A 12,741-nucleotide genomic window follows, 5' to 3' on the forward strand; every position below is an offset into this window, starting at 1 on the left:
GCCTACTACCCTTGTGCCCTGACCTGGATAGCTCAGAGTAGCCCAGTCTCATCAGATCTTGGAAGCTAAGCTTGGGTCAGCCATGACTAGTAGCTGGATGGGAGACCAAGAAATACCAGGGTTCCTATGCAGAGACAGGCAATAGCAAACTCCCTCTGAATGCCTGTTGCCTTGAGAACCAAGTAGGCTGTAGCTTGCCAGAAAAAAACCAACGTTCCCAGTACTCAGAAAGCCAGCTTGTCGGGTAAGGGGCCTAACCTTGTAGTGGATGCTTAATATTCCACATGTAGGTATTTTCTGGTATGTGATTAGATGGGTAAACTTCCTTCCTTTTCGTTGCCAACCCTGTGAGGTTGATTAGCTGAGTGACTTGTCCCAAGGGCCAGGGTGGCTAGCCTCCATCTGTGGCCTGGAGATCTCCCAGAATTACAACTCATCTTCCTGTTAGAGGGATCCATTCCCCTGGGAGAAATAGCTGCTTTGGATGGTGAACTCTATGACATTACACTCCACCGAGGTGCCTCAGTTAAATGGTTTTAACTGTTTTATTATCTGATATTTACTGTAATTGTTTTTATTGTTTTAACCTATTGATGTGACCCACCCTGAACCTGTTTGCAGGAAGGGAGGAATATAAATCTAAACAAACATCATCCCAGGAATTCTCCACCCCTGAATTGGCAGCCCTTCCAAGGGCTGAGCAGGAATTTGAACTCTGGCCTCCTAAGTCTGACAGACTAACTGTTAGGACTAAACTGTAATAACATAATTCAGGAAGGCGCTTCAATAAAGGAAAAGGAACTGTGGGTTATACCACTGTGTTTACGATGTATGTTTGTTGTACATATTACTCCCTTGTTTCTTGTTGATGAAATATAATTTTTCAATTAAGTGCCTAAAGATTAAGAGAACATACCTTGGTCAGAAAAGTTCTATAGATACACGATTGAATCATCGCCATGGGAATAAGTGTGCTTGACCATGACTGTACATTCTTAAGAGCGAGGCTTATATTTTTTTCCTTGGTTGGTCATAAACTATAATTATCATTTTGGTCAGTTTATGGTGTGTGCATGTTGTATTATTATGTCAGGAGCCATGCTTAATGTTATTTGTTTGACCCCTGAGGAGTACCAACTGGGCTGAAACGCGTCTGGTCAGGGAGAATGAATATTTGTTACTTTTGGATGTAATTACAGATTATCAATTGACATTATTGAAAGGGCAGTATTTGTTTTTAATCTATTGTGAAATAAATACATGTATTTTCTTACCTTTGTTAATATTTGTTAATTTTTTGATTGCCTCACAGTTTCATTTGGCCAGTGTGTGTTCGTTTTTTTTAACTATTAGATACTTAATTCAGTTTGTTGTGGGTTATGCTTTTACCCCCCTCCCCTCTTTTTTTGTTTGTATTATTTTTCTTCATGACAGTCACACTCTGCATCATGTGTAATATGCTATGCTCATTCAGACTTCGGTAATCCTAGTACATTCCTGACTTCAGGTCTCCTCATACTGATTGTATTGATTGACATTGTCTGCATTAGATGTCTCTTCATATGGAATGCTATTGACCTGTGTAATCCGCTTTGAATCTTCAGTAAGAAAGGTGACCTATAATTACAGCAAACCAAGAAATGAATAATACTGCCTTTTCCCAGCATTGTGGCTTTGACCACAGGTGTTTTGAGATCTTGCTATGGCAGCTCTGGAACTGTAATGGCCTGGGAATAACAGCACATGGACTGTGGGAAGGGATTTCTGGGTTCTGTGGTGGAGGCTAGTGCTGCATGGAATTGGAAGTACAGAGTCTCAGCATGGCTTTCAAATCCAGGCAGAACAGGAGTTTAAAATTAAAATTTAACTGTGAGTGTGTTATAAGACAGTGGTTTATTTGATTAAAACATCTATACCCTGCTTTTCCTCATGGTGTGAGGCAGTTAAACTGCATAAATGTGATTTCCTTTAAATTGAAACTGTCACCTCCTCCTTGACTGTCTTCTGTTTTATATGAGGGGGCTTGTGTGTCCATAAAAATAGTGCTGCTGAGCTAAGTCTATGCTTACCCACAGTAAGAGTGGTTCCCCCCCTCAGCTACAGGTACCTGTGCAGCTCATATTAAGGTACTTTGTACTGAGCAAATATGGATTTATTACTCCTGTGAAAATATTAAACCTTAAATATTGATAGCATTTGCTCAAGCTGTATACAAGATGAGAGCCACTGTAGTTTAGATCAGGGCTTTTTATGCAGAAAAAGGCCAGCATTTGCATACTAGGCCACACTCCTAACATTTTATTGTTTCACATAAGGCTTTTTTGTAGAAAAAGCCCAGCAGGCACTCATTTGCATATTAGGCCACACCTCCTGACACCAAGCCAGCTGGAACTGCGTTCCTGTGTGTTCCTGCTAAAAGCAACAACAAACAAACCCTGGTTTAGATAAATTTGCCACCCTCCAGATGGGGCCTGGAGTTCCCCTGGAAAATTATAACGGATCTTCAGTTTAGTTAGATCAGCTCCCCAGGAGCAAATGGCTGCTTTGGAGGGTGGACTCTATACAGTTCCTCTTCACAGAGGTCATTCCTTTTTTCAAACCTGCCTTCTCCTGTCCCTGCCCCCCAAATCTCTAGGCATTTTGAGTTGGCAACCCAAATTTAGACCACTACAACTGAGATCTCGAACTGCGGTGTGTGAATGTATCTCGGGATCTGTGAGTCATTTAAGATTGGAGGGCAAGGCTGTGTCGTGCCTGTCTGTCTAAGAAGAAAATAGAAAAAGCCCAGCAGGGACTCATTTGTAGAAAAAGCCCAGCAGGGACTCATTTGCATATTAGGCAACACACCCTGCGCCAAGGCAGCCAGAACTGCATTCCTGCTCAAAAAAAAGTCCGGGAGTCCTACCAAGGCTGAATCACATTAGCCACATGGTAGTCTGTGCAGGGGCTCAGTTTGCAGACACATGCGCGCGAGTCTGATTTATGTTGGGCCAAGGGACTTCCCTCACTTCGCACCATTTTTCCTACCTGAAATGTCCATGAGGAACGGGGTTTTTTTATCTGGTTGGGGAAATATGTGTTAGCAGCCCTGTGGCGCAGAGTGGTAAAGCTGCAGTACTGCAGTCCTAAACTCTGCTCACGACCTGAGTTAGATCCTGGTGGAAGTTGGGTTCAGGTAGCCAGCTCAAGGTTGACTCAGCCTTCCATCCTTCCAAGGATGGTTAAAATGAGTACCCAGCTTGCTGGGTGAAAAGTGTAGAATGATGACTGGGGAAGGCAATGGCAAACCACCCTGTAAAAAAGTCTGCTGTGAAAACGTCGTGATGCAATGTCACCCCAGAGCTGAAAATGACTGGTGCTTACACGGGGGACTACCTTTACCTTTTTAATGACTACATGCAAGTTTTTCCAGTAAAGCTAATAGCTGCCCTTTGGATCTGGGGACTATTTTAGGCTGGAACAGTGGTGGTAGGTGAAGGGCCTTAAGCCCTTTCTCCCCACAGTCACAACCTGAATACTGTCCATCTCCCGCATGTGTGAAAATTGAGTTCCCAGCACAGAATACCACACATTCACCACATTGCCATATGTCAGTCAGTTCAGAGTTTTCTAGGACTGGTGTCAGGGATTCTCCACATTAGGGGAAAGGGATGGAATGAAAAATGGAGTAGATCATAGTTCATTTTATTTATTTTATTAGATTTTTAGCCCGTCCTTCCCATAGGACAGGCTCAGGGCGGGTTACATCATAAAAACAATAAAAGACCAATTTAAAATATATAAAATCTAAAACTACGTAGTGATAATAGAGACTAAAATGGCAGGTTCTGCCTCACAGACATAGCCTATTGTCCAGGTCCAGCAGCTCTTATAGCACTGGGATGGAATGAAGGGGAGAGACCAGTAACAAGTAGGGTTGCCAAATCCAATTCAAGAAATATCTGGGGACTTTGGGGTGGGGCCAGGAGACATTGGGGGTGGAATCATGAGCAAGGTTGAACTCCAAGTACAATTGAACTCCAAAGGGAGTTCTGGCCATCACATTGAAAGGTACTGCACACCTTTTCAATGCCTTCCCTCCATTAGAAATAATGAAGGATAGGGGTACCTTCTTTGGGGGCTCATAGAATTGCCCCCCCTGGTCCAATGCTTTTGAAACTTGGAGAGTGTTTTGAGGAAGGGCATCAGATGCTATGCTGCAAATTTAGTACTTCTACCTCAAAGAACCACCCCCCAAGCCCGAGATATCCACGGATCAATTTCCTATTATTTCCTATGGGAATCGTTCTCCATAGGGAATAATAGAGTGCCCAGTAGACATTTCCACCCCCCAGCTTTCTAAAGCGGGGGGAGGGTCTCCAAACCGGGGAATCCATCCTCTCTGTCTGTGTCTCTGTCTCTCTATTTTTTTTTACTGTGTCTGGTTCCTCCACAACTTTACTTGCTCTGAAAATGAAAGCAAAACAAACAGAGGGTCTGTACTCTTACGAAACTGCTGCTGACCCTTTCCCGTGAAGCGCTTCCTGCTCAACTTAAAGGCATACATTTGTAAAACAGACCTGTTTCCAGGTTTCTAAACCTGCTGGAGCTCTAGAGATACACGGTGACTGTGAGTGCGGGGCTTCCCCCCCGCTGACTAGCTGGCTGGGGGCGGGGAAAACCTGTAAAACCGGGGGATCCCCCACTGGAACCTGGGGATTGGGAAGCCTAGTCACAAGTGATGTTCACTGCCTCAGCTGAAAGCTTACAGAGATCATTTTCCCTAGGGAACATGGATGTTCACTGTTTTGGAGGGTGGATTCTATGACACTGTACCCCCTGAGTTCCCTGTCCTCCCCAGACTCCACCCCCCAATCTCCAGGAGTTTTCCTACCTCAGTCCTGCAACCTTCCTTCCCCCTTCCCCTGGTGATGGCCAGGGAGGACCTGGCAACTCGAGGATGGAATCTGCCCCCTCCCCCTTTCACAGGGCAAGAGCTCCACAGAACTCCCACTACCACTAGTCACCAAGCAGACTGATTTGTTGCTGGGATCCATTAGTTCAGCCCCAGGTGCTCTTACTGGTTGAGTGACACCAAGGAGGTACAGTCTTGATACAGTCATCCTAGCTATTTCCGGTATAAAACTGAACAGGCTTTCCTTCTGTTTTCCCAAAGCAAAGGATTTCAGCAGAGGAGAGACAGAGAGCACTTTGCATCCATCCACAATAACAGCCAACGGCAGTTTTCAGCTAGGTACTCAAAGTTCAGGTTTTGCCTTTTGTTTTCTATTTCTCTTCCTCTGACTTCTGTCTAGAAGTCAGCCAACTATTTAGGAAGTTTCTTCTTGTCTTTGGCGGAAATTCCTTCCTATGATCAGAACCGTGGTTGGGACATTTGAGGCGTGGTTTTGTAGGCCATGAGCAGACAACAAAAACTCTTTTTCTTAATCTTGCTTCTAAGGTGCAGTTGATAAGGGTCTTGCAAATTGTTTAAGGATGTGAGAAACGGAGGCCTCTAAGGGGCATGTGCTGTTAACTGCAAACGTTTTGAAAAGGTGTTGTGTAATGTAATGTAAGAGCCCCGTGGCGCAGAGGGGTAAAGCTGCAGTACTGCAGTCCGAGCTCTCTGCTCACAACCAGAGTTCGATCCCAGTGGAAGCTGGGTTCAGGTAGCCGGCTCAAGGTTGACTCAGCCTTCCATCCTTCCGAGGTCAGTAAAATGAGTACAGGGGACTGCCTTTACCTTTAATGTGTGAGGAGGAGGAGGAGGTGGCAGCTTGGGAATCTGTGGAAGTTTTTTAGGTGGGAACTCCTTGGCCTGTTAATGTTTGACATTCACTCATGCAGCACGTAGAATGCTGGTTTGAAGCTGCGTGATCTTGGGCCAGATTCCCACAGTGCTGTGAAACTGAAGGAGTGACCATGGTCTAGGGTTGCCAGGTCCCCCCAGCCACTGGTGGGGAATGGGGGGCTGGGTTGCTAGATCCAGGTTGAGAAACTCCTGGAGATTTGGGGATGAAGCCTGAGGAGGACAGGGACCTAAGCGGGGTACAGCACTTGAGAGCCCAACCCTCCAAAGCATCCATTTTCTCCAGGGGAACTGATCTCTCAAGTCTGGAGATGACCTATAACTCTGGGGAATCCCCAGGCCCCTCCTGGAGGCTGGCATCCGTGTGGGCCAGTCACCTTCACTTATTTCACATTATCTTTGGGATAAAATGGGTGCAGGAGACTAGGATTGCCAGGTCCCCTTGCCTGTCTGGTGGGGGGATTTCAGGGGTGTTCTCAGGGTGGGCGGGGATGTTGTGTGACATCTTCGACAGAACGCCATCACTCCAAAAGGTGTCATTGCATCGGAGACGCTCTGGTATTTGGGGGAAACTCTGTGGTTTTTTTCACCCTCAAAACCATAGTTTGCCCAAATACCAGAGCCTCCCCAATACGATGACATCACCCGGAAGTTGCATCATTGTGTGCGTGAGGTCCCTGTTTGGGGGTGGGATTTCCGCCACCAGAAGCCCCCCAAAACAACCCTACAGGAGACCTATGAACCCTTTGGTATTAGGGCAGGATAGAAATGGATGGATTGCTTATAAGGTAAAGATTCCTAACAAAAAAAAGGGGGGGGGGGTTGGTGGCAACCAAAATTATGTATGCAGGTGTGAGAAGCTTGTTGTTGTTTTAGAGAAGGAAACAGATTGCAAAGATTGCGGGCGGGAGGCCCCAATGAGCCCAGGAAAGGCAGTGCTTGTGGATTATGGGTTGAAGATAGCAGTTAAGTGGAATAACAAATACGGCTGCAATTAAGTGGAATAACAAATATGTTTGTGCTTCTCATTGTGTGTTCAACTGTTTTGCAGATCACCTTTGCACTATGTCAGCATGAGCAATGAGTTAGAAAACTAACATTAAAGATAAAAAGCCAGGAAGAAGCGAGGTCGCCTGGAGATTGCTGGTGTACTGTTTAAACATCTCATGGTAGCTGGAAGGCATGTAGCTGTTCCACCATAGTCCCCCACCTGTAGTTTAGCCCATATTTCCCCCTCACACACTTCCCGTGGGATAAAACTGGAATCAGACTGGCTGCCTGGCAGCAGGAGAAGAGACTGAGCCTCAAGGCAGGAGACAGAGTCGCTGCATCCTCTCCTTTGGGGCCCAGCTCTGTGAAACGTTTTTCACAGGTCTGCTGTGAGTCCTACGATCATAGGGTTGCCAGTCTCCAGGTGGTGGCCAGAGATCTCCTGGAATCACAATCAATACTCCCTCTATGCTGTGGAGTCTTGTGAGCAAAAATTCTACTTTGTGAGCTACTGGCATTAAAGTTGTGAGCTACTGCAGAAATTCGTTCGCTCTGGGGCCATATTTCCTGAGCTAAGTCGAAAATGTGTGAGCTGGAGGCTAAAAAACTGTGAGCTAGCTCACGCTGACTCAACTTAGAGAGATCGCTGATCACAACTGGTCTTCAGGTTACAGAGATCAGTTCCCCATGAGGGGAAATGGCTGCTTTGGAGGGGTGGAGTCTAAGGTATTCTATTCCACTGATGTCCCTCCCCAGGCTCCACTTGCAGAATCTCCAGGATTTTCCCAAACTAGAGCTGCCAACCCTGCCGACCAACCAGCTGTGTGCTGGGAGTCCTGGTACGAAACTTAATTCTCAGGGGTTCAGGGGCCTGACTTGGATCAGAACCCACATACCCCATGCTATATTCCCAAGTTAAAAAAAACTGCTGTTTGCCCCATTTAGGATCCTGGAATTACAGCTCACATCCAGACTACTGAGATAATTTCCCTTGGGGGGGGGGGGGAATGGATGCTTTGGAGGATGGACTTTTTGGCATTGGGCCCCACTGAAGTCCCCGTCCTCCCTAGGCTCCACCCTCAAATCCCAGTTTCCCAGCCTGGATCTGGCAACCTTACCCCCCATCCCCTGCTAGTGTGTGTGTGTGGGGGGGGGGGGGCTGGCAACCCTCACCTCATTGTGTAGAAATAAGTTTCCCCAGTGGGGTAAATAGTAGTTCCCAGGACTGTTTTGGTAATAAACCTTAAAGTCCCTGTGTAGCCAGGGATCAGCATACCTTCGGGACTGCCTCTCCCCATATATGCCCCATCAAGCCTTGCGCTCAGCAGATCAACATCTCCTGTGATCCCCGGCCCAGAGGACATCCAATTAGCCTGGGTGGAATGAGGTCCCCCTGGAGCTCAGGGCCCTACGGGATCTTCTGCAGTTCCGCAGGGCCTGTAAGATATAGAGCTCTTTCGCCAGGTTTTCAAAGGAGGCAGCAGGTGTCAGTCAGTGTTCCTTCTAAGCTGAGTGGGTGTGAGCTAGCTCACAGTTTTTAAGCCTCCAAATCACACATTTTTTGTCTTAGCTCAGGGAAAATGGCCCCAGAGCAAACTAGTGTATGCAGTAGCTCACAACTTTAATGACAGTAGCTTACAAAGTAGAATTTTTGCTCACAAGACTGCAATTTAGAGGGAACATTTGTGTCAGTTATTCATCTTTCATCAGACGACTCTGTCACTTTCTTACAATTGAGCATAATGCAGACTTGACCCTCAAGAGCTGTAGATAAGCTGTGTCCACTGGGTTGATTTAAACACATGAAACATTTTCTGGTTGCCATCTTTGTCTATTATATCTATATATTAGATTAGATTATGGTTTTAAACGTTGATAGTTTTAACTTGTTTTAACTTGATTAACGTAGATAGTTTTAACTTGTTACGACTGTGTTGTCCCCCGCCCTGAGCCTGTTCGCGGGAAAAGGGCGGGCTAACAATCAAATAACTAGAAAGTTGAGAAAACAGTGGAGGTGGTGCTTAAGCACTCAATTTACATTGGTCCCCCCATCTCCTGCCAGTGGCTGGGGGTGTGGGGGGTGTGGGAGACACCTGGGAACGATAATCCCCCATATGCCTGGGAAGCAAGTTCCAGCATGGAACTCCCAGCAAACCTCTGGTCTACAGGACTGTAAACAACCTATTGTGTCGGTAGGCCCTCAGATCTGTCAAAGGTGTGGGCAGAGTCTCTGGGTTTGACATCATCTGTCTTTGACAGAGGGCATGCAGATCGTAGAGCATAGGGAGGAAGATTAGGAAAGGGTATAGGCAGGGAGAGGAAAGACCAGCCTGGGAGGGTAAACATTAATCCTTCTCTCTTTCCCAGCTGGAAGGATCATGCGGCAGCGCCGAGGCTACATCCGAGTGCTGGCTCCGTTCTGTATCCTGGTCATCTTCCTTGTGCTCACCCTGACCGCTTCCCACAAGCCTGTCATTGTGGTCCATGGCCTCTTCGATAGCCCTTCCGACTTTGGAATCCTGTTGGACTTTATCAATGAGGTAGGAAATCTGGTGTGGGAGGCGGTGCAGAGTACTGTGGTGGATTAACACATAGAGGACAGAGTGGAAAATAACTTCATTAGGGGTACTTTCTTCTGGAGTACCTCTCCCAGCAACTGAATATCATTCTAACATCAGAAGTGTCTGAAGGAAACTGGAGTGTGAACAGCTTGGGGTAAACCCTCCTTTCCATCTCCCTATACTTCAAATTAAGAGCGCCGTAGTGCAGAGTGGTAAAGCTGCAGTACTGCAGTCTTAAGCTCTGCTCACGACCTGAGTTTGATCTTGGCAGAAGCTGGGTTCAGGTAGCTGCCTCAAGGTTGACTCAGACTTCCATCCTTCTGAGGTTGGTAAAATGAATACCCAGCTTGCTGGGGGGAGAGTGTAGATGACTGGGGAAGGCAATGGCAAACCACCCCGTAAAAAGTCTGCTGTGAAAACTTTGTGAAAGCAACGACACCCCAGAGTCGGAAACAACTGGTGCTTGCACAGGGGACTACCTTTACCTTTTCTTTTCTTTTCTTTTTATACTTCAAATTAGGTTATTTGAAGGGAATGTCTGACCAGTGCTTGCAGCTCATCCATTTTGTGTTTGTTAAATCCTCATCTGATAGGTAGAAAACAGGATGGGTCAAATTCCTTAGCAGGAACTTGTGTTATGCTTGTCAGTCGTTTCTGCCGATCTCCTTCCACTTAGGGGTGGAGTTTGAGAGGGCACAAACCACTGTGTGGGAAACGTACATGAGGCTTCCGCTGCTGCACCCTTACCTTCTTGCATTAGAGCATCTGTTTAATGTCTGGTTCTCTCCCATTTTTATACCGCCCTTCGTCTAAGGAGCTCACAACAGCCCTGGGAGGCAAGTAACTCTCTTAGCCTAAATCACCAAATAAGCTCCATGGTTGAGTGGAAATCTGAACCCAGGTTTCCCCAGTCTGGCGCTCTGATCCCTGCATCTCTACCAGGTCTCTGTTCTGAATTATTGCAAAGGTGTATGTGTGTCTTAAGTGCTGTCAAGTCGCTCCCAATTTATGGTGATTCTATGAATTAATGATCTCCCAAATGTCCTGTTGTTAACAGCCTTGCCCAGGTCTTGCAAATGGAGGACTGTGGCTTCCTTTTCAGAGTCCATCCATCTCATGTTGGGTCTTTCTCTTTTCCTGCTGCCTTCACCTTTTCCTAGCAGTGTGATTTTTTCCAGTGACTCTTGTCTTCTCATAATGGCACAAAAGCCTCAGTTTAGTCATTTTTTGCTTCTAGGGAGAGTTAAGAACATAAGAGAAGCCATGTTGGATAAGGCCAATGGCCCATCCAGTCCAACGCTCTGTGTCACACAGTGGCAAAAAAACGCAGGTGCCATCAGGAGGTCCACCAGTGGGGCCAGGACACTAGAAGCCCTCCCACTGTTGCCCCTCCCCTAGCACCAAGAATACAGAGCATCGCTACCCCAGACAGAGTCCCATCAATACCCTGTGACTAATAGCCACTGATGGACCTCTGCTCCATATGTTTACCCAATCCCCTCTTGAGGCTGTCTGTCACCATCTTCTGTGGCAGTGAATTCCATGTATTAAGGCTTGGTTTGATCGAGAACCTAGTTATTTCTCTTTTTAGCAGTCCATGGTATCCATAAAACTCTCCTCCGACACCACACTTCAAATGAATGAGCTTTCTTCTTGTGCAGCTTTCATAGTACATAGTAATGAGAAACACTATGGTATGAATTACGTTGAGAATTAAGTGAATTAAGTATCATTTCTAGCTCCTTCATGGCTACTGTACCCAATGTCAGTCTTCTGATTCTTGGTTGCAATCTCTCAACTGTGTAGTGTAATGGTTAAGAGAGATGGACTCTAATATGGAGAACTGGATTTGATACCCCACTTCTCCACATGCAGCCAGCTGGGTGACCTTAGGTCAGTCACAGTTCTCTCAGAACTCTCTCAGCCCCACCTACCTCACAGGGTGTCTGTCATAGGGAGAAAGAAAGGAGATTGTAAGCCACTCTGAGGCTCCAAGTGAATGGCAGGGTATAAATTCAACTCTTCTTTTGATTATTGATGGAGCCTAGGAACAATTTTAGTTTATTCATTGTCAGCCTTAAAGTTGTGTTAATTCCTTGGTATTTGTTACTTTTGGTTTTTTGATGTTGAGCTGTAGGGTTGCCAACTCCTATTCAAGAAATATCTGGGGACTTTGGAGGTGGAGCCAGGAGACATAGGAGGTGGAGCCAGGAGCAAAAGTGTGACAAGCATAATTGAACTCCAAAGGGAGTTCTGGCCAAAACATTTAAAGAGCCTGCACACCTTTTAAATGCCTTCCTTCCGTAAGAAATAATGGATGGGGCACCTTCTTTTTAGGCTCATAAATGTGGACCTCCCTGGTCCAATCTTTTTGAAACTTCGAGGGTATTTTGGGGGAGAGGCACTGGATACTATACTGAAATTTTGGTGCCCCTACCTTAAAAAACAGCCCCCTCAGAGCCCCAGATACCCACAGATCCACAGATACTTGTGGATCTTCTAACAAAAATCTGTAATCTTTCATTGAAATCTGCCTCCGTTCCTGAGGACTGGAAGGTAGCAAATGTCACCCCATCTTTAAAAAGGGTTCCAGAGGAGATCCGGGAAATTACAGGCCAGTCAGTCTGATTTCAATACCGGGAAAGTTGGTAGAAAGCATTATCAAGGACAGAATGATACACATTGTATCATTGAGCTGTAACCCTACAGCTCAACATCATTGATGGACACGGGTTATTGAGGAAGACTCAGCATGGGTTCTGTAAGGGAAGATCTTGCCTCACTAGCCTGTTACAGTTCTTTGAGGGGGTGAACAAACATGTGGACAAAGGAGACCCAGCAGATGTTGTTTACCTTGACTTCCAGAAAGCTTTTGATAAAGTTCCTCATCAAAGGCTGCTTAGAAAGCTTGAGAGTCAAGGAGTAAAAGGACATGTCCTCTTGTGGATCAAAAACTGGCTGAGTAATAGGAAGCAGAGAGTGAGAATAAATGGGCAGTCTTCGCAGTGGAGGACGGTAAGCAGTGGGGTGCCGTAGGGCTCGGTACTGGGTCCCATGCTCTTTAACTTGTTCATAAATGATTTAGAGTTGGGAGTGAGCAGTGAAGTGGCCAAGTTTGTGGATGACACTAAATTGTTCAGGGTGGTGAGAACCAGAGAGGATTGTGAGGAACTCCAAAGGGATCTGTTGAGACTGGGTGAGTGGGCGTCAACGTGGCAGATGCGGTTCAATGTGGCCAAGTGCAAAGTAATGCACATTGGGGCCAAGAATCCCAGCTACAAATACGAGTTGATGGGGTGTGAACTGGCAGAGACTGACCAAGAGAGAGATCTTGGGGTCGTGGTAGATAACTAACTGAAAATGTCAAGACAGTGTGCGTTTGCAATAAAAAAGGCCAACGCC

At 46.2% G+C, this 12,741-nt stretch overlaps 1 protein-coding gene across 4 annotated transcripts in view; it reads left to right on the forward strand.

The window, feature by feature from the left end:
* Window positions 1-12,741, forward strand: part of PPT2 (palmitoyl-protein thioesterase 2) — a 79,539-nt gene that overhangs the window by 34,470 nt on the left and 32,328 nt on the right. For 3 of the 4 annotated variants that reach the window (XM_060239079.1, XM_060239081.1, XM_060239078.1), the window contains one exon: window positions 9,146-9,318. In XM_060239079.1, coding sequence (XP_060095062.1) covers window positions 9,157-9,318 — 162 coding nt within the window. In that variant the 5' untranslated portion in view covers window positions 9,146-9,156. Of the gene's footprint in view, window positions 1-9,142; window positions 9,319-12,741 lie in introns of those variants that run through there. The other variant, XR_009555420.1, reaches the window with a different exon arrangement.

This window comes from Heteronotia binoei, chromosome 5 (assembly GCF_032191835.1).
Source record: "Heteronotia binoei isolate CCM8104 ecotype False Entrance Well chromosome 5, APGP_CSIRO_Hbin_v1, whole genome shotgun sequence".
NCBI lineage: Eukaryota > Metazoa > Chordata > Lepidosauria > Squamata > Gekkonidae > Heteronotia > Heteronotia binoei.